The sequence below is a fragment of the Rhipicephalus microplus genome, chromosome 6 (assembly GCF_043290135.1).
Source record: "Rhipicephalus microplus isolate Deutch F79 chromosome 6, USDA_Rmic, whole genome shotgun sequence".
Classification (NCBI taxonomy): domain Eukaryota; kingdom Metazoa; phylum Arthropoda; class Arachnida; order Ixodida; family Ixodidae; genus Rhipicephalus; species Rhipicephalus microplus.
The window spans coordinates 68,905,588-68,927,191 of record NC_134705.1 but is presented as its reverse complement, the minus strand read 5'-3'; the positions used below and the strand labels follow the sequence as shown (position 1 = coordinate 68,927,191).

Genomic DNA, 21,604 nt, shown 5'->3' with positions numbered 1-21,604 from the left:
GAGATCAGCAAATGGGGTTGCATTCACTATGGAAGAACTTCATGCAGCATTGAACACATGCAGATGCTCATCGACCCCAGGCCCGGACGGAGTGACCTATACTGCCCTACGTCACCTAGGCCCGCAGGCTCAGCGCTGTTTTCTGGAAATTTTCAATAAGTCTTGGCATGATGTAATGGTGCCCGATGAGTGGAAGTGCAGTCGCCTGGTGCCTTTGTTGAAGCCCGGAAAGTCTCCATTGGATTTGGCATCATACCGGCCTATAGCACTAGCAAGCTGCGTCGGCAAGGTCAGGGAGAGGATGCTGCTTAGACGCATGGAATGGTACCTGGAACGTCATAACATCTATCCTGATGCTATAACAGGCTTTCAACGAGGTCGGTCCTGAATTGAAAGCGTCATTGATTTAGTGACGTCTGTTCAGCAATAGAAAGCTAAGAAGCGGCTGTCGGTAGCTCTGTTCTTAGACGTGAAAGGTGCCTATGACAACGTGACCCATGAGGCTGTTCTCAATGCTCTTGAAGCAGCTGAACTTGGAGGTCGTGTCTTTCGTTCGGTAAGAAGCTACCTAACATTAAGATATAAGTACGTTCTAACTGAAGATGGGCCTGCGAAAAAGCATTTCAGAAGTCGTGGGGTGCCACAAGGCGGCGTTTTGAGACCGACTCTTTTCAACCTGGTTCTCGTGGGGCTCACCGAAATGCTGCCACAGACGGCTTATATATCTCTCTACGCTGACGATATCTGCATTTGGGCGTTCGGCGTAACACCGCCTCAAGTGCGCGAAAGGATACAGAAATCGGCAAAAATGACATCGGCATACCTTCGCCAGCAAGGTTTGACTATCGCCACAGAAAAATGCGCAGTGGTGGCGTTTACACGCAAACCAATGTCTTTTTACCCATTGTGCATTGATGGCAGAACAATCGCATATAAGAGTAGTCATAGATTCTTAGGTGTCATCGTAGATCGTGACCTAACCTGGAGCTTGCATGTCGCATACCCGAAGAAAAAGCTCATTGGCATTGAGAGTGTATTCATGTTCGTCGACGGAAAATTATGGGGCCCATCCGTGCACTCCATAATGCAGCTTTATACAGCCCGCTTTCTCGGAATTCTCCGGTACAGCCTTCCTGTCCTGTCCAACACGTGCAAGACTAACATCCGTGCACTAAGGAGTGTACAAGCCCAAGCACTTTGGACATCTCTTGGCCTTCGAAGATGCTCGTCGACAGTGGCAACTATTGTTATCGCACAAGAACAGCCGGTTACAACGCATATCAATGTCGAGACGCTGAGAGCGCACATTCGGCATTTGTCGCGGCTGCCGTCACATCATTTAGCCTCTTTGACAGCGCGGAGGCGCCATAATTAGTTCTGCGGTATTGTGACAAAACATCAGGACATATTACCGTCTGGATTCAAACTTGCGATGCATCCAGCAGCTGCGTTATAGAGTATTCGTCAACCTGACGTGCGCTTATCAGTTCCTGGAATCGTTAAGAAGGCACGCATGTCACCGCTAGCCCTGAAACAATTGACTTTGCGTTTGTTCGACGAAAGGTACTTCGACCGCATACATGTTTACACCGATGGCTCCACTAATTCCAACCGCTCTACAGGAGCAGTGGTTGTTTCATCTGATAATGTGTTGCTTCGATACAAGTTCTCTCACACCACGACGTCGACAGCAGCAGAGCTCGCAGCGCTGCAAGGTGCAGTAAAGTACATTCTTCGGCAGCAACTTAACCAATGGACCATCTTTTCGACTCGAGGTCGGCCTTACAGACACCACGATTTGTTATGCAGCACGGGTCACATGAACAATTCGTTTATCAGATAAGACATGACTACCACGAAGCGCTCAAGGAAGGTCACGATGTTGTATTTCGGTGGTTGCCGAGTCATTGCGGCATTGTCGGCAATAAGCGCGCGGATGAAGTTCCTCGATCGGCTCATGACTAGGACCTGCGTACGCCCATACCACTCTTGAGAACGGACGCTGCAAGGCGGCTGCAATAACTTGCTCGCCGTATAACTTTCTTACGATGAAATACACCGGGTTTCTCTAATACGCACCTGTATTCGATCGACCCAAACTTGCAACTTCGTTTGCCATCCGGGCTCCTACGATGCGCTAAAACTTTACTGTGTCGCATGAGGTTGGGCGTGGCATTTACGAATGCGTACTCTTGTCGCTTCGGAATGGCGAGCACTTCGGCATGCAACATCTGCGCCTGCGAGGAAACGCTCGAGCACATTCTATGCCATTGCCCAGCACACCAGTCTGAACGACGTATTATGGAAGCCAAGCTCCGTCAGCTGGATTCAGGGCCGCTTACAGAAGAGAAGATCTTGGGACCTTGGCCGACGGTCTCCCGTACACGCAAAGCCACGAAAGCCCTCTTGCACTTCTTGAGGACCACCAGACTTCACGACCGCTTGTGAAAAAACAGTGCGACATTATGTTGTGTAGTCTCGAGCTGACTATTCATCCTTCTCTTTCTTACTCCTCTTGTTTTCTCTTTTATATTATTCTCCCCCCCCGTAATAGGGTAGCCAACTGAGCCAAGCTTGGTTAACCTCCCTGCCTTTCCTCTCTATTTATCCCTCTATCTCTCTCTTCTTTTTCGTCTTTTTATACTACACGTCTTCCACTCCACGCAGTATCCTTCATACTGCCCCTATACCGCAAAAGGAAACATCCAGTTTATCACGGCAGCTGAAAATCTCAACACCCCGTGAGCTACTCCCCTATCTCTTCGACCTCACCTTTCTCTTGGAAGACAGCGCTGACCTGTTCAGAGCCGCTAGAGCAGTGTCGGCTGGTCCAGCGGGAACGCGTGTGTACCGAGCCAATGGGGCCCTGAACTAAGGGCTCCCCCGAACGAGGAAGATCGCTTAAATTTGCGCGAATAAAAGTTCTTTAGGTGGGAAGCAGCTTTTGAACGAGGCTTGTCGCCCCGGCGTGACCGCTGGTGCTAAGCGCGCCCGCTAGAGGCGCAGCGGTACCAAGTGCTCGCTTTCTCTACTAGCACTTGCTCGGCAGCGGCTGCGCCAATTGCGCGCCCGAGCCGCATCCGGATCCGCTTGCCGGCGCTTCTGTGTTTCGCGGGCTATGCAATAATGATACTCAATACAAAAAGAACCCCTTTGTCCTGAGCGGGGACTTTGACGCGGAAATCATGAATGACAACTGGCTAGTCTAACACATGATGGCCCGTCATGCTCTCTGGTGCACTTCGTACAATTGCAAGCGTCATAACTATCAGGGAAGCGTGCTTTGACATTGCATTCTCAAACTTTGAGCTGCAGCCGATGCATCAAGAGTCATTATAGCTATAATTTATGGACCACAAGGGCGTTATACTCAAGGGGAAGCGTTCTTGTGAGCTTAAAACTATATATGAAAAATGAACGGCCCGAGAATGATGATGACAATAAATAATGAATTAAAAAACTTTCAAATAGACCCATTCCTGTTTCGCATACTACTCAGGGTTCCCTCTACAGAGATATGTTTATTTTTTCTCTTTCTCTCTCCTTCTGTAGAAGATTCCCGACAGAGACTCACGCACTCGCCAGCAGGGCTTTCTGCTGGTCGCTCACATTACAGAGTGGAGAAGGCTGGAGTGTTTTTCTTAAGGGACATAGTCTTTCCAGATGGTTCGTCGGGCTTGATACGACCTACAAGGCATGCCGTTGTATTCAAGAAAATGTGTCTCTAGAAGGGTACATTCTCGGGCTAGTTGGTAGCTAGTCATTGTTACATTGTTGCGCATTGCTTCATTACAAGTGCTCGTAGTTAAGTAGCGCGCTATAACATAACAATCAATAGTTATACTATAGACACATGTGGTTGATGAAAGCGAAATTACACCTGGGGAATCTGGGAATTCCCTTCGTTGCCAGGTTTCGTGACATGGGCCATCGTGTCATCGGCGTTGAGTTCGTAGAAGAGTGTGTGCACGAATACTTCGGTGAGAGCGATCTCCAAGTTGTGGAGTCCGTCTGTCCTGTAATCAAGTGCAAGGTTCTTCAGGTAAGACAAACGCATGTCACTTTTGTTTCTGATACAAAAGGAATTGCACCTTTTAATTCGGTGGTAACAAGATGAACAAACAAAGCTTGCCGGAGCAAGGATTTGCTCACTACCGTATCTATCCCGAGACCCGTGGCGACTTACTAAGGTCGCCGAATGCATTTCTTACGCCCTCGCTATATTCGTGTTTCTTCTCTAAATGTTATCAATGTTGTCTTAGTGCCAGGTGCATAACGTGTGCCTGCCGTGCTGCTGTGGTCACGATGCTCAGCAGCAACCCGAAGGTTGCGGGTACGATCCCCGCCGCGGTGGTGTTATTTCGACCAAGGCGAAATGCCAGTGGCTGGTGTACTGTGAGATGTCCGAGCATGTTCAAGAACACCAGATGGCCAAAATTTCCAGAGTCCTTCCCTATAGCATGCGTCGTATTTTAACGTGGTTTCGGCAAGTAAAACTCGAGACATTGTTATTGATGACCTTCCATGATAAAGTGCCTCGGCGGCCAACCTTTTCGCGGAGCTGAATGTCGAGCGGATATCTACCTAATGCTCACCAAGCGTCACACAATTTCAACTACGTAATGACTGGCAGATAGGTACTCACTCATTGCACGGAGCTCAACCGCAGTGCTTTGTCATTCGTTCCAACATCAACAAATGTGAATAACGCTTTACAGATGTATTGTGGTTGCGTCTCTTCTCTACATAATCACAAATATTAGTATAGTGACAGCTTTACTATTTCACAAAGCTATGATGAGTTACGGCGTAGTGCGCACATTGTGAGTGTATTTGCAGTAGGTACCCGAATTTAGTTCAGACCGGGCTTTACAAAGGCTACTCTTCCAGCTTTCGGGAGGTCTGCTCAATATCTCTTGCTCAGGTCTGGCGTTTTGGGGGACTACAGCCCTGTGTGAACGCCTTTGACTATTATAAATGTGTAGCGTTACCTCCGCGAACGCATTAGAGCGAATTGATTCTTGAATTACTCCTTTTCTGCTCAAGGCCGAAAAGTCTCGGCTGGCCCGCTAGAAGGGTCGGCGCCTTAATTAGAGGTTACGATTACGCATATCTCAGCTAAACAGGAGCATATTGAATCGCTGCCGCACTGTTTCAAAGCAGCATCGGGACGAAGTTTGTAACCTGATTGATGGTCAGGTTCGTAAAGTTAAAACATTGAACCTAGTCAAACACATCATTGATAAAACCAACACCCACGCGAACCAGCGTCATTCAATCGCAAAGATATTCCATCATGAACTTACAGCGCAACACCAGAAAAAAATACAGGACAGGGTCAGCGCCGTCTTTTCTTTCTCTTTTGCTCCTTCCCTGTCCTGTATTTTTTTCTGGTGTTGCGCTGTAAGTTCGCGAGGGATCCTAACCAACTGGCCCAACTTACCATCTTATAAGCTACGATATTCCATCAAGAGAAACGGACCGTACCACCGGAGGACGTCGCAAAGAAACTTGTATAGAAATATCTCCCGTTTTCCTCTGGCCCTTGCAATGTGAAAGTAGTGACAACGCCTCTTAGACGCTGAATTTTCCACCAAACAAGAGCACCGAAATCTCCACTAGCTTAATGGCCACTGCACCCCTGTCCCCGATGACATCGTAAACAAGCTCCTACGCAACCTGGACAACCCCTACGTCACATACCTCGGCGACATCACTAAATAAATATAGAAAAGTGTCAGCTACCCAATGCTTGGAAACTTGCTCACACGATCCTCATTCTCAAACGGGGTAAGGCACTGAGGCTAGGTAACATACGCCCCATATGGCTTACGTTGTGCGTGGGCATGGTAGCTGAGCATGTCGTCGTCAATAGGGTCGGTCTATACTTCGAAGATAACGACTGCCTCCCACACCACATAATTGGCCTCCGACCAGGACTGCTGTAGGCCCGTGTGCTCATATTTGGGTGTACGTTAAAGAGCCCCAGGTGGTGCAAATTTCCGGAGCCCTCCGCTACAGTGTCTCTCATAATCATATGGTGGTTGTGGAACGTTCAACTTTACATATCAATTATATCAATCCGACCAGGACTATACGCCCATGGAGCCTTGCTACTTCTAAAGCATTGAATTCTCGATAGATGAAACACTCGAAACACTCGGGCAATACTCGGCCTCAATTTAGAAAAGGCCTTCGATACCATAACGCACTCGTCCATTTTGAAGTTGATTGCAGATCTCGTCCTGGGACATCCGTTATAGTATTTTGACTGCATTTTCCTCACTCGACGCAGAACCGTTCTGCACGTGGGAAAGCTGGTGCCGGAAGAAGTAAAGCTCGGAAAGCGGAGCACCCATCAGGGATTGGTTCACTCGCTGACGCGTTTCAGCCTCGTGATGACCGGGCTTTCGGGACGACTCTCGTAAATCGGCGGGCTAAATCAAACCATCTTTGTGGACTACCTAACCATATGGTGCTACACAGGGTCAGATGGCGTCATTGAGTCCGCCCTACAACGAATCCGCCTACTCCTCCCTCAAACATACCTGTCACAAGTGCTCAGCCGCAAAGTCGGAGCTGTTGATATACTTGCTAATACGTCGGAGGTGCCAAACCCAAACGGAGAAAACCGCCGGCCGAAAGGAACTTCACCTGAAATACCAGAGATGGTCATACAGTCCTCAGGGCGGACGCCGTCAGGGTCTTTGGCATGATCATAGAGTCTGTGGAACCAACACCCAAATGATATTGAAGCTCAAGACTAAGACCAAGAACGCCATACGACTCGTACGTAGAGTAGCCGACCAGCACCCTGGCCTCAAAGAAAACAACCTGCTGCGTATCATACATGCGTTTGTTTTGTGCCACTTTACTTACGTCACGACCGCACACAAATGGCTACATGTTGAGCGTGATCAACGCAATACCCTTATTTGAAAGGTAATCAAACGAACTCTCGGCCTCACTATCACCACTGCGACGCAGAAACTCGTCGAGTTGGGCATACGCGACGCGCCAGAAGCGGTCGCCGAGGCTCGAAAACGAGTGCAATTGACCAGACTCATGACCACCAAGGCGGGCCGCCATATTCTGCGCGAGCTAGGCTTCTCCTCGACGGCCATGGATCTCCCAGAGTTGACACTGATTTCCCGTGAAACCCGTGACCTTATCAGGATCACTCCCATTCTGTGAAAATGGAGTGATCACCGAATACAACTGATCACCGCCTTTCTCAAGCCCATAGACATGAAAGCCGGTGACGTCTCCTTCGTAGACACCACTGCCTATCGCAACGGCCGAGCCTTCGCCAGGGTCGCGGTCTCATCCGCAAAGCAGATTCTTTACCCTGCCACGATCCTCACCCAAAACTCTGAAGTAGCGGAGCCAGTAACTATAGCCATAGGTGTGCTCGAAAACACTCGGGAAGCAGACTGAAGTGACTCCAGACTGGCCATCAAAGCATTGAAACGTGAAGTCGTCTCCGACCAAGCTTTACGCGTCCTCCGTAGCGTGGACCCGAGTACCTTCAAGCACAACACTGTCGTCTGGTTCTGCAGCAGAACAAGAAAAAATGTTTTTTCATTCTATTCCAAGCTCTCATCTCATTCAATTCCACGCTATCCACTCGCCTTTCGCACTCACCCAGCGCAGAGTATAGCCAACCGCAGATGCAACGGGGTAATATCTCTGCTCTCTTTGTTGTTTCATTTTCCCTCCCCGTTATACGAGTTCTCTCGCACTACGTGCCAGAATCTAAAAAAAGTTCACAATATGTGCAAATGAACTGAAAAGAACTGAACTGAAAGTGAGCTACGTAACCACAATCTCTTGAAATGCATGTTATGCACCAAATGGCAAAACACGATTCCGATGCGGTGTTGGTGGCTTCGTTACCTCGGTTTAAACGGGATGTGTATCTTATGAATGGCGGGCACGATAAACATGAATTACAGGCTGTGGCATGATATAGATCACTTCTAACATGTAATGACATAAATCGAACACTACCTTCTTTTGCAGACGCCTGACAAGTCAGTCAGAATATTCATTTGCAATATTTTTGACTTCAAAAGGTAAATATATCAACGTGATCATTTATTCGTAGCTGGTGGAACATACGAGGTGACGTGACGTTTTTTAAAGACGATAGTCCTTCTTGGGGTACTTCGGAGCAAAAATTTTGATCGGCCGGCCTGCCTGCCTGCCTACCTGCCCGCCCGCCTGCTTGCCTGCCTGGCTGCCTACCTGCCTGCCTGCCTGCCTGCCTGCGCTTCCAGAATACAATTCGCCATTTTTTTTCGCAGAACACGAAAAAAAACGCTTTGTTCACTCTATCCGCATGCAGGAGACGACATTTGCAGGGAGACATGCAGATACGGGGCCAATGTTTTGTATATAGTCTAAAACGCACAGCGGCCTTACTACATGTCATCGTAACATGCGGGAGAATCAAGTGACACTGAGTGAAACGTCGCGTGTGACTTCACTCTGGCCGCATTTAGAATCAATTGGATAGGTTCAGCCTGCCATTGCAGAAATGCAGCTATCTTACCTGCGATTCTTCGACCAGTGTCACTCGGGGCCAGTAACCTTTGCCGAGGTGCACCCCAGTTGTCATTAAAATGACGAGCATTACTACTCTCAGTGGCATAATCTACATTGATGTTCCGCTGTATTAGTGACGTTATGAGGGATGCTTCTTTTCAGGTCACGTGATTCTCCCAAATGGGGCGTCAAACGGAAGTATTCTGGCTGCTTTTTTTGGGGGGGGGTGCAAAACGCACGACAGCGTGTACTAAATTTTATAGCGTTCTTACGCTCATCTTTAAAAAAGCACTAGACAGTACTAATTAAAAAAAAGCTGAGGCGTACAAACCCGAATACAAGAAAGGAAATACTGATTGATTGATATGTGAGGTTTAACGTCCCAAAACCACCATATCATAAGAGACGCCGTAGTGGATGGTTCCGGAAGTTCGACCACCTGGGGTTCTCTAACGGGCACCCAAATCTTAGCCCACGGGCCTTCAGCATTTTCGCCTCCATCAAAATGCAGCTGCCGCAGCCGGGATTTATTCCCTCAACCTGAGAGTCAGCAGCCGAGTGCCTTAGTCACTATACCACCATGGCGTGGCTACAAGAAAGGAGAACACGGGTGGAGGAGGGAACAAAAATGCCCATCAAATCTCGGACAGAGCGGGCACATTTTCGATGGAGGCAAAGTGTTTGAGGCTGGTATATTTAGATTAAGGTGCTTGTTAAAGAAAAGCAGATGGTCGACGTTTTTAGAAATCTTCAGTAGGGGCCTCTAATAATTACACCCATGGTCTTCGGACGTTGAACCTAAACAATTAGTATATTATTACACCACGTACGCCAACTATCTAACAAAAGGTCACACTTTGGCAGCAGAGACATGGGCACCTGTCCACACATTGCGACGATTGTAGTTGTTCACCTATGAGTTCAAAATGTATCATAATCAGTTGCCTCAAAGAAAAGTGCACTCGCGAAATGATTGAATATATATCGAAGAAGAGAAATATGTCAATACACCGTTGATAGTGTTGTCAGAAAAAAAGATGGTGTTCTTGAATTCATCAGTGCACTGAAATTTTCACGTGGACAAAAATGGAAGCTGTATGTATCAAAGGTGGATTTTTATTAACAAACTTGTTGCTAAAAGTGCTGTCGTCTGTTCGTCACTGTGCCTTTTTTTTCGCCCGTGTCCATTGGCGCTACCTTTCCAAGTGTGACTTTCAAACTCGCCCTAAAAATAGCACTTTCTAGGTACAAGGTACATATTCTTTTTCAGCCTCATGGAGGTTGACCGAACTCTATCCACGCACCACAGTGCCGCAAAAACTAACGCTTTGTGGTGAAAAGCATTCGAAGCCGTTAGTGCCTTGCGCGGGGTTCATGGTTTAGCCCGCTCACATGAAGCAGAGTTTATATAGGCCAGGCTAGACGCTGCGTCATTGCAGGGTATTTTCGATTAAAAATAAGATCAGTGACCACCTACGCACTGCGAATCCTGCATATGTCGGCTGGACCTTGGAAGTATTCGAATTCATGGAGAGAGAGAAAATACTCTGGCACCGGGTATATTTTATCAATGTAAAACCAGATGTATACAATCAGTGACACGTCTGCTATCCTGCATAAAACAAAATCACAATTTTTTGAAAATTTTTGTGTAATAATGTTGTAAGCGTGAGATTGTTCAGCATTGCCCTGCACAACCGTAATTGCGCACTTGTCTGCATGCGTATAAAAAGGAGCCTTTCTTAAAATATAGTCAGTGCAAATTGACGGGATATCCTGTCTCTTTCCTCTGGTTACGTGGGTTGCGTCCTTAACATTTCTTGAGCATGAACCAAGTATTAGAAAACATGGTCTAGTTAGTACCGGGGAAGGACACACTAGAAAGGTCTGAAAGATTGAATCGATACTAAGCAGTGATGTAGGTAACACAGCGAAAGAAGACGGCTAACTTCGAAGAAATGACCGCCTGATGTTCTGCACCTACCAGCTGGTGCCCCACCGCGATGGTCTAGTGGCTAAGGTACTCGGATGTTGACCCGCAGGTCGTGGGATCAAATCCCAGCTGTGGCGGCTGCATTTTCGATGGCGGCGAAAATGCTGTAGGCCCGTGGGCTCAGATATGGGTGCACGTCAAAGAACCCCAGGTGGTTGAAATTTCCGGAGTGCTCCACTACGGCGTCTCTCGTAATCATATGGTGGTTTTGGAATATCAAACCCCACACAACAATTACATTTAGGTAGTAAATGAAGTACACTTCATAATATTGTGGTCTTAAATTACCCATCAATCTATTTTGTATACTAGAACCTGTATTTAAAAAAAACTGTAATGTCTTTTTAGCCCTGTCTTGTCCTGTATCCACTTTCACACCTTTTTCTTCCTTATTTTGAGACAATACCAGCAAAGCGATGAGTTTGCAATGAACAAAGTTAACGTCTGCAATATCTTATTGTTTTGAGTGTCCTTTTTTGACGTCACCTCACTTGTGTTTGCTCAAAAACCACGACGCGTCACGTAGCATCCTTACCGGCAGTACAAAAAATTGACATGCATTGTTTCTTGACCGGAATTCTGACTAGTAAATCTTTGTGTTGCGTTGCAAACGTGGTTAAGTCTGTGTTTTTAGGTGTCCAAAGAAGGCCGATAATGCATGCATTCGAATGAATAAACGCGTGAATTACAATTAACGATATTCATGTTACAGCGAGTGTGCCGGACCCATGGAGATTATCTGGGACAGATCTGGTTTTACATGTGTGTTGCAAGAGGACCGGCCAAGGTAAACTTCTGGAGTGAAGCTGTTTTCAGTGCTGTTAATTGTATTTACGTGCCCTTAGTAATTTTAGGATTCGCTCAAAGAAAGGCCTGGTTAATAAATCTGGGTTTTCTCATCCCGTATAATATCGTTATTCAGCGGAGTGCTATGCACTTTATTTGCATGAACAGTATCGTTTCCCAAATTTGCGTAATGACTGAATGCACGTTAAAAAGCAATGATGACTTTGAGACATGTATTTGGTAGAGTGTGGTGGTTGGTGGTGGCTATGCTTCCACACGTGGTGTTGGCTTAGCTGACCTGGCTGGCAACCGCTTCGTTCAAGTGCCTCTTTTTACGAAGTATGTTTCACGAAGTGTCACTTTGGCCATGTTTCGAACACGTGATTTAGTTGAATAACACACTTACTTGCGAACCATCTGTTTTAGGTGGCGCAGCGCCTCCTCTAAAATAGAGGAGGCACTGGTTGGGGACACAACTCTATGAAAGGCGGGACGCCGAAACACGCGGATCCTATGGGTGAAAGCAACATTTTTATGGTAATCAAACAACTTGCACAAGTTGGGCCTCCTACATAACGCTGCAATCTTTAGAAGACACCACCTATGTTCTGTGACGGACGCGGTCCGAATGATTGCTCACAACTGAGGCAGTCCTTCTAGGACGTCACAAAGAGTTCTTCACGGAAGGTCCTGAAAGAACTTTTTGTGAAGCTTTACGGTTTTCAATATGCATTGGTGACCATCCTAAACAATAATGTTTCGTGTATTCTCTTCAGGTACGTGACCTTGATGAAGTCTCTCCTCGCTAAAGATTTCTCCTACGGCCTCTGGGGAGTCCATTACAATGCACCTTGGTATACACGTGAGTACAGAAAGCTGTGCCACTATGATATCTGTATTGAATGTGTGCTAACCTTTCATCAATTTGGCCGTTTTATAAAAGACATACTTTGTTTGGAGCCAAAACTGAAAGCTTCGCACGTAATTTAAGAAACATGATTAGGCAAAACACGACTCGATCAATACGTCGGAATAGAAGAAAAAGTAGATCTACCTGGTATACATATTGTCTGCACCTTTGCTACGCACACGAATTCGTCACGCTGTTTTGTAGAGGAACACTAAACACCATTTATGACAAGAGGCATTAGAAACAAGGCCGATACCACACAATATTTGGTAAAATAAGCTTCTGTACGTTCTGTGTAACCGTTGTTTATGATGAGCACTACCGTAAATTATCACAGTAAAATAACTACTGTACAATATACATTAAACATTATACATTAAACGAAGATATGTTTTCATAGGACGAACGGTACAGTTTCTCGATTTGAAGAAATTATCGCCCTGACGAAAAAATGTATGTAGTTGCACGAAACTTGATGGCTGAAGCAATTGCGGAGCAGTGTTTCGCTTGCGCTTCAGTGGCGCTTGCTTTGAAGGTCGAAGCAGGCGCTGGCGTTAGAATTTCATACGTGCAAATCTGTTGGCGCTCATGATGGAAAATAAAACCTTAATTTAGGATGTAGTGGTGCCCTCTTTCCCCCTCCATTAATCCGTCACCACTTTCTCATCACTCGCCCTCGATCTCACTTCTCTTTCCCAGCGCTTTAATAAGTGATTGTGTTATGATTTACAATCACCTTAAGATCTCTCATCAATATCAGTTTCTCTTCTCACCTTCTTGCCACACCATAGAAATGCCTTACTCTCCTCTCCTGCACTCCCGTTTCTCATTCTCCTGATCCTCACATGTATGCTCCTCTCTGTGGACTTCCCTATTCCAGCTGCTTAGTATACTGTACCTTACGTGGCTGTTCCATGATGGCTATTTATTTATTTATTTATTTATTTGTTTATTTATTTATTTACAAACACTGCAGACCTTGTTCGGGCCCAAGAAGGAGTGGGTAACAAATGTCAGTGACAAAACAAAGTATAAAAATATAAGAAAATACAATACTATGTACGAAAATAAGAAAACTATCAACATCAGGGAAAATCTACATAATACATAGCAGTAATGACATTCATACCAAAATACAAAAAAATCTGAGCACTAATGAGGAACACAATATATTGCATATTAAAAATCAAGCGTTAGACCATTGACGAGATGGGCGAAAAATTGTGTCGTGTCTGCATTAACGACCTCCTGAGGTAACTTGTTCCATAATGAAAGAGCATTAGGAAATAATTAGTACTGATGAACGTTCAGATGACGGCTATGTTATAGACGGTTTTGCCTGTCCAACGCCAAGCGGCGTATCACAACAACCCAAGCCCCTGAAGTGCTCTGCATTTAACTTGGGTGTTGCCATTTCGTGCAATGCATTACTGGAAAAACAACAATTTAGATATATGGGCTGGTAGCTTCACATCTGTTGCACTTCATGACATTGTGGGAAAAATATTGTTTCACGGAGAAGTATTTCATGTATTGTACAAACATCGAAGTACGAAATCCTAATTAGACGCTTGAATTGCGAATACAGTGGTCACAAAATATATATTTGTTGTTGATTCTAAGAATGCAGAGAAATTACACGTGTGAACCGGGCTGATTAAAAAATATTTTCTTGCTTGAGCACTAGTCTCAATAAAGTCACTCGAACATGCTTTGACCAGCAGAGCTACATTTTCACACACCACGTGAAGATATTAGTTTCGTGATAGTGTACAATGTTGTCAGTGCGCTTAAACATTCACAAGAAAGATGTGGGGAGTGAGGTAGGTAGCGAAAATTGGGCCTAGTTTTTATAGAGAAAGCATGCCATCCGTACAGAATCTCATGTTCTTTTAAGTCAACCAGATGCAGAAAAGCTGCACTAATTCACAATTATTGCCGACTGACTCTACAAAATGAAATACCTCAAGAAAACATGGCTTCAGAAAATAAAGCTCGTGAATGGGTGGGACTTCTTGCACGAAAACAAGACTTAAAGATATTTTCTTACCACATCGACAGCAGGTCTCTCGATGCTGACTCACCGGCTTTTTTTCAGCAGTGCGAACAGAAACCATTGCGTGGTACCACGGCAGTGCGTAGTTCCTAGCACATTATACACAATATGTAGATTTTCAACAGGTTTATTTATATTTCGGTGCACGTAAAAGGAACTCAGCCTAGAAAAAAGAACCTGGAGTCCTCCCCTGCAGCATGCTTCGTATCGTGTTTTGATTTTAACACGTAAAACACCTCAATTTTCTTTGATAAGGTTTATTATGCAGGAATAGTAAAAAAAATCATTCGAGGTGTCTATAACCGAAGCCTCCCACAAAACTACGTAACTGACATCACGAACGTGGAAGCTGATTTCCTCATTTATATTGGGGCAATAGTTTTTTACAGGCCGCGAACTTCCCGATATCCACGTTTAGTGCTCCTCTGAAAAATTCACAGCGTATCCACGGAGTGAATGTTGATGAGTGGGGCGAAGCATCCGTCCATGGCTCGCCCGTCCATCCGTCCGCTCTTGTCACAGTATAGCGCACACATCGAACGGACGGATGAACGGACGCTTCGCCCCACTCATCATCATTCACTCCATGAGTTCGCTACAAGTTTTTTTCACAATAGCGCCATTTATCCTGTTTCAGTGTGAACTATACGAAAACCACTAATGCCATCTAGCACTATTAGTTCGAAGGACATATACACACAACGCCATCTAGTGAGCTGTTCTTAAAACTAACTAGGAGTGGCTAATACAACATACTACGAGAGAACGACCCTGTGCTAAGGAGCTTCCCCCGAAACAGACCTATATGTTCGTTTTTCAGGTTTATGACTACTATAACTTTGTTTTATTTTTTTGCAGGCTCTCCTCGTAGCGTCGATGCAGCGACTATAAAAAAGCTATACGGTGAGGACGCAGTGTTGTTCTCAGCCGAAGGAATGCCTTGGTTGGATTGTGTAAAACAAACCTTATAGTGCGATAGCCGCAACTGCCGTATTACGCAAGCCATGGCTGTGTCCCGCGCATCTGCGCCCCCTTACGGCAGGAACAGCTGCACGTTGTCTTTTTACGAAATTCGCTAGATGGTACCTAGCTAACAAGCCAATCATCATCACAAAAGAAGTCGAAAAGAAGCGTGAATTTATTGAACTTGTGTGTGCTAAGTGAAATACGAAGGAGATTAGAAGAAACAACTAATTATTTTGGTAGCACGAAAATATGCGTAACTAAGAACGCAAGCACGTGTTCACTTTTTTATTGTTGTCGCCAAGGTGGAGCACTTTTGCCAGAGAATGATTAACGTTACTTGTTGAATCCCCAAACGTATGATTGCCTTCGTCACCCAACTACTTCAAGTCATCGAAAAACGCGTTATTAATGAAAGACAAAACGCGTTACTAGTGAAAGTTATGGTCAGTAAATGAACTATATATACTGACAAATTTTGGTTGGCCATAAACACGGCAAGCGAACTGCAAGTTCATAAGTGACTCGGGTGGGAAATAACCCAACTACGCCTATCATAAGCGGAGTGGGTCCCTCTGCTATTCGCATTGCCAAAACTGGCTTGATGATCAATTGGTATATGAGGTTTAACGTCCCAAAACCACCATACCATCATGAAAGACGCCATAGTGGAGGGCTCCGGAAATTTGTACTAAGTGGGGTTCTTTAACATGCCCCAAATCTGAGCACACGGGCCTACAGCAATCTCGCCTCCATTGTATAGGCAGCCGCTGCAGCCGGGATTCGATCCCGCGACCTGCGGCTCAACAGCCGAGTACCTTAGCCACAGGACCACCGCGCCGACGCGCCGACGCCGGAGGTCACGAGGTCGTAGCCACCGGCGTCGGCACGCACACCGCCCCGTGGCTCTCTGACAGGGAGGAGTGCGTGAAAGAGGCAAACAAATAGACCCAGTACATCACCATGACTTCGAGCTTCAAAGTCAATATCATGTGCAAGTCGTATCCTAGATCTGTAACGGGAGCAGAGCTATTGCTCTAAAACGTGCCTTCACTGCGGAACTCTACGCATCATTCTAAAATTTTGTCTTATTTCAAATGAGCCAGAAGTTTGGGAGAACATGGAAGCCTGGAGACAAAAAGAAATCACTCCTCACAATGGCCAAGCAATGATTCCGATAAGAACAGATTGTATTGCTAAACGAAGTAATGGTTGCGCTGCTGTTGTAAACTTATGGTGTCCAGTTTCGCGCTGCTCTACAAAAGGCTGGTGTAAGCCAATACAGACGCTCCAGGGGGCGATCGGTTATTGTGATGACGTTTGCCTAAACGTAAAACACTGAAAATACAGCCCTTATGCGAGCTTTTTGCGGATGTCTGCCGAGAAAGCGCTCGTGACCACGCCTATATAGATAATATTCTCAACTGTTCTTTGAGCGACGCAGTTCTCTGTGTTTTGCTATTTCTAAAATACAGCAGTTTAAAATAGCAATAAAATCTTTGACTGTTCTAGTTGCACCGCAAAACAATGCAGGATGTCTATTTGGGGCAGTGCGTGCAGGTTTATTTTTAAATCTGGCTACATAATTCAGCGCATATCCCCTACGTAGGCAAGCCTCAACCTCGATACGGAAGTACTATACCACACATGGCGATGCATTGCCATGAGTAGTCCACAAAAACTCGTGAACAGTTCATTTATTTCAATAGAGGACAGTTGCATACCTGAAATGTTGTGAGAGGGGACACTTTATGACAAACTTTTTTTTTGTAAGTGCCCCTAAATCACGAGTGATGTGAGGTAATATTGACCCATATTGAAAGCCCCAATCTAGAACTTAGCCTACTATGCACACAGGAAGTGCTGTCACTGTGTCACTTCAGACCGGTCGTTTGCACCCCTAACTTTGAAATAGGCGCATACCAGCAGAACGAGGACAGAAGTGATGGGAAATCTATTGAAATACAGATGTATGAGCGGTGAAAGAAGGAAAACAGACTAGTGCAATTTTGTCAAGAATACTATGCTAATTTTATATTGTGATTACAACACAGGTTGACCTCTTTTTAAAGCCCAGCTCACTTTGTATAGTATTACTTTAAGACTCAAGCAATCATAAGAACTTTACCCTGAGGTAAAAAAGCACTGTTCTTATTACAACCTCATTTTTGATTTCAGTATATATTCAGAGCTTAATGCCTGTGTGTGGAGTTTGGTATTGCTCTAAAGCTATTTCAGAACAAATTTAAAACGCTCTGTTGGTAGCCTGAAGTTACTTGACAGGCTTCGAGAGTAAGCGTTCAGATAAGCACTTCACAAAGCTCGAGGTCGCTTTTGCATATATAAATATTCATGTGCGGTCACACTATGGTAAGATTATCTGCATAGTATTGATTCCTTGCTCCCTGTGTTGCAGAAGACGTTGCTAAGATCACACTGTTGGACAGCAAGACCAACGAAAGTCCGCGTTTCTTGGATGGCCGTGCCTCAGCAACTACATTCCTGTGGCACATGACACCAGCCAACTGACCGACGACGCAGAAATGACCGCTCTATTGGGAGAAAATAAAGCTCAGCTCGTTTAATATGCTTCAGGAACACTTCCGTTCATCTGGTTGAATGTGCATGTCGTTCCGCGACAGAATTTCTTCACATGGTCAGAGAGCCCGAGTGTCCCAGGCGAATGGCGCCCAGGTACAAGGAACGCGTGTTATCATAAAGACTGATAAATATGGCATCATTTTGATCTAAAATAAGGTGACCTCAGACATTACTGCATACTCGTGCTTTTGTAGTTCCGACTTCCACTGTGTGATTGTTGCACACTTGCCTTCTTTTATCTTAAATTCCCACTCGCGAAAGAAGAACGGCTGATGTGTGATAACGGCCAATTTATTGATTGATATGTGGGGTTTAAAGTCCCAAAACCATCATATGATTATGAGAGACGCCATAGCGGAGGGCTCCGGAAATTTCGACCACCTGGGGTTCTTTAACGTGCACCCAAATCTGAGCACACGGGCCTACAACATTTTTGCCTCCATCAGAAATGCAGCCGCCACAGCCGGGATTCAATCCCGCCACCTGCGGGTCAGCAGCCGAGTAACTTAGCCACTAGACCACCGCGGCGGGGCGAGATAACGGCCAAGAACCGCCATTTACGATGCACGTTCATATTGCGTGCCGACTCATCGAAACACCACCAGCCTCATGGGGCCCACTGCAGCACTAAGGATATTTTGCCAATAAGCCCGGTCCGGTGCTTGCTCCTGCCACGTTATACTAACAAACTCTCACCTGCCCACATAACTTTGCTCTCCCAATCTCACGTTCACCTTGTCTTAAAATTCAGTCTGTTAGTATTAACTATCAGTCGTTATCCTGTCTACGCGTTATATATACTGCTCAAATCTATGTTTAGGCGTGAAGGTCTCAAAGGCGTAGGTCGTGAGCCTCCTGTATGTAGTAGCCATATCGCGTTCTAGTCCTTCGAATGGCCGCTGGATGGCTGTACTTGTATATGATGAATATATGATAGAAAGATGCGAAATGGGGGTACTTGGCGTATACACTAAATGAACGAAAGGACGGACGGAAAGACATACAGGCAGACAGACAGACAGACAGACAGACAGACAGACAGACAGACAGACAGACAGACAGACAGACAGACAGACAGACAGACAGACAGACAGACAGACAGACAGACAGACAGATGGACGGAGAGATGGACGGAGAGATGGACAGACAGACAGACGACCGAACGGACGGCCAGGCATACGGACAAACAGCCAGAGGCACAGATGGACGGATGCACAGAGAGGCTGACAGACGGGTGAACGAACAGACAGATGGACAGATAGACAGGCAGACGCGGCCAGCGGATGATTCACGAGTTTGCCGATAATACTTTTCGAAGCTTCGCCCCACTCATCATCATTCACTCCGTGGATACGCTGTGATTTTTTTAGTCTACTTAATTTGGACTAAGATGTGCTTAACACCAGTTTCTTTTCTTGAACTACTATACTCTTTTCCTGTCTACTCGTGTTACAGCTATCATTTTGTTTTCTATCACTCTCTCTGTCGTCCTAAGTTTGCGTTGAACCCTCTCTGTAAGCGGGAACGACGACGAACAAAATGTTTTTTTTGCCGACCACTGCTTATTTCGTTTGGTGTTTTATTTGTGACTTCACGCATTATTCGAGGATAATCGCTCTCCTGCGGGCCGCAGTGGATCCAGACCCCAGAGTACGCATTTCGAACTTGGCGTCGCCTTCATCGTCTACCTCAACCAAGGGCAACAGCCGGAAGCACGAAAGTACCAGCGACAGCACTAAACTCTACACGGCGAGTAGTGAAGACAGCGACGACGATTTCATCCCTACAGTTAAGCGTAAAGCTAAAAAGAAAATGGCCGTTGCGTCTTCGCCAGTCAGCGTCTCTACCGTGAAGGCTGCGTACAGTTATAAACACCATACCATGCTTTTTGTTCCTGTCGGCACTTTGATCAACCTGAAAAACATGAACAGGCAAGTGATATCGGTGTGTCTCGAAGCAATCGTGCCTAATGAGATAAGTGATATTAGACTCAATCCACGGAAGAATATCTTGGCCATAGACGTTGAGCACCCGGCAGCGCTACATACCTTGCGAACTGTTACGAAGCTTGGAGGCATCACCTCAGTGCTTACACTCCGCAGGGTAGTGACACGATGAATGGCGTCATTTATGACGTTGATGTTTCCATACCGAACGCAGACCTTCCTGTGCTCATAAAGCCAGCCACTGAGGCAACAGACATTTTGCAAGTGTGCCGGTTTCGCAAATCTCGTTGCACCAAGATGACCTTCAGAGGTGATTGCATCCCATCACATGTAAAGGTTGGTCACTTTTGTCACGTCGTTCTACCATTCATCCCAAGGCACTACAGTGCCAGAACTGTCTAAAACTGGGTCATGTTAATGCTTTGTGTAACAACAAGCAAGCATGCCCGCGTTGCGCCGGACCCCACAAAGCAGAGGCTTGCAAAGCAACTCGCCTAAAATGCAGCGACTGCAACGGAAACCATAATATCTCATCAAAAGATTGCCCAGTGCTATAGAAAGAGAGGAGCATTCTGAGACAAATGGTGAAAGGCGGATCCTAACGAAAGGAAGTGGTAGCGGTTGTTCAACGACGGTTTTCCGGTCGACGGTGGTGCTCTAAGAAAAAAAAAGTAGTCCTGTGCCGAATGTGCCTTTAATTACGCCACCTCCGCCACCACCACCAGCGCCACGACCACAGTGACCTACCCCACCCCCGCTACCAGGCGGGGCACGTCCAGAGGTACCGAAAGACAGTGTGGCGCAAAAGGGAACATCTGATTCCGACTGGCCCGCTTTACCGCGGGTACACGTGTCTACGGAACCACAGCATCGACAGTAAACAACGGCTACGCCCCAGCAGGCAGTCTATCCACCCAAGAGGTACAAGTTTTTTCTGTATTAGGTCGTTCATGAGTGTTATCCGCACTCTCTTTGCTAGCCTACAGATTTTTGCAGATAAATGCGCGCTCCAAGTCTTGAACACACTAGAACCAATTCTTGACGACATTCAGTAACAAGATCGCGTGCCATAGGCCACATGAGCCTTTCCGAGAAAAAGTCAAGCATGCTCCCATATTTCAGTGGAACGCCAGAGGTCGACAGTGAAGAATGCCTGAGTTTAGACAGTTCCTTCTCGAGAATAATTTTCACATTATCGTCATTTGTGAACCCCATTTTTCAAAAATACCTCGCCTGTCGGGGTATGAATCATTCGATTTTTCATCGTGCTTTGAGCGAAGTCAAGGGGCTGTGTACATCCGTAAAGAACTCACTTATGTTAGCCAAATAGTCGAGTCTAACAATGGAAATCACTACGCATGTCTATAAGTTAGAAAGAATTTGCAGTTTACGCTGATAGGCGCATGTATAGCGTCGTCACGTCGACTAGGTGAACAGATGACTCCAACACCTCGGATATCGATGGGTGACTTCAACGCCCATCATCCACTGTGGGGAAGCATCAGGACAAATCTAAAAGGCACGAACTTAGTTGTTCTCACTTCAGAACATGGGCTTCATGTGTTGAACGATGGCAGTCATACTTATCTCCGAGGAGTAACTTGTAGCAGTTGCCTGGACTTCACATTAGTGTCACATAGTATTATCACGAAAGTCCAATGGTTCACAGATATTGAAACCCACGGCAGTGACCATATCCCCACGTACGTGACAGCCAGAGGTTTGCACGATTTTCCTTTCCCAGGACACTCAAAACTTATTGACTGGGCAGAGTATCAGATATCAGTGGACAGCAAGTGCAT

The 21,604-nt window shown here is 45.9% G+C and overlaps 1 protein-coding gene across 4 annotated transcripts in view; it reads left to right on the top strand.

Moving 5' to 3' along the window:
* Positions 1-17,855, top strand: part of LOC119168102 (putative thiopurine S-methyltransferase) — a 98,596-nt gene extending 80,741 nt beyond the window's left edge. For 3 of the 4 annotated variants that reach the window (XM_075866046.1, XM_075866045.1, XM_075866043.1), the window contains 6 exons: positions 3,913-4,042; positions 8,023-8,075; positions 11,253-11,327; positions 12,103-12,188; positions 15,151-15,195; positions 17,672-17,855. In XM_075866046.1, coding sequence (XP_075722161.1) covers positions 3,923-4,042; positions 8,023-8,075; positions 11,253-11,327; positions 12,103-12,188; positions 15,151-15,195; positions 17,672-17,784 — 492 coding nt within the window. In that variant the 5' untranslated portion in view covers positions 3,913-3,922 and the 3' untranslated portion in view covers positions 17,785-17,855. The remainder of the gene's footprint in view (positions 1-3,912; positions 4,043-8,022; positions 8,076-11,252; positions 11,328-12,102; positions 12,189-15,150; positions 15,196-17,671) is intronic. The other variant, XM_075866044.1, reaches the window with a different exon arrangement.
* Positions 17,856-21,604: the final 3,749 nt, after the last annotated feature.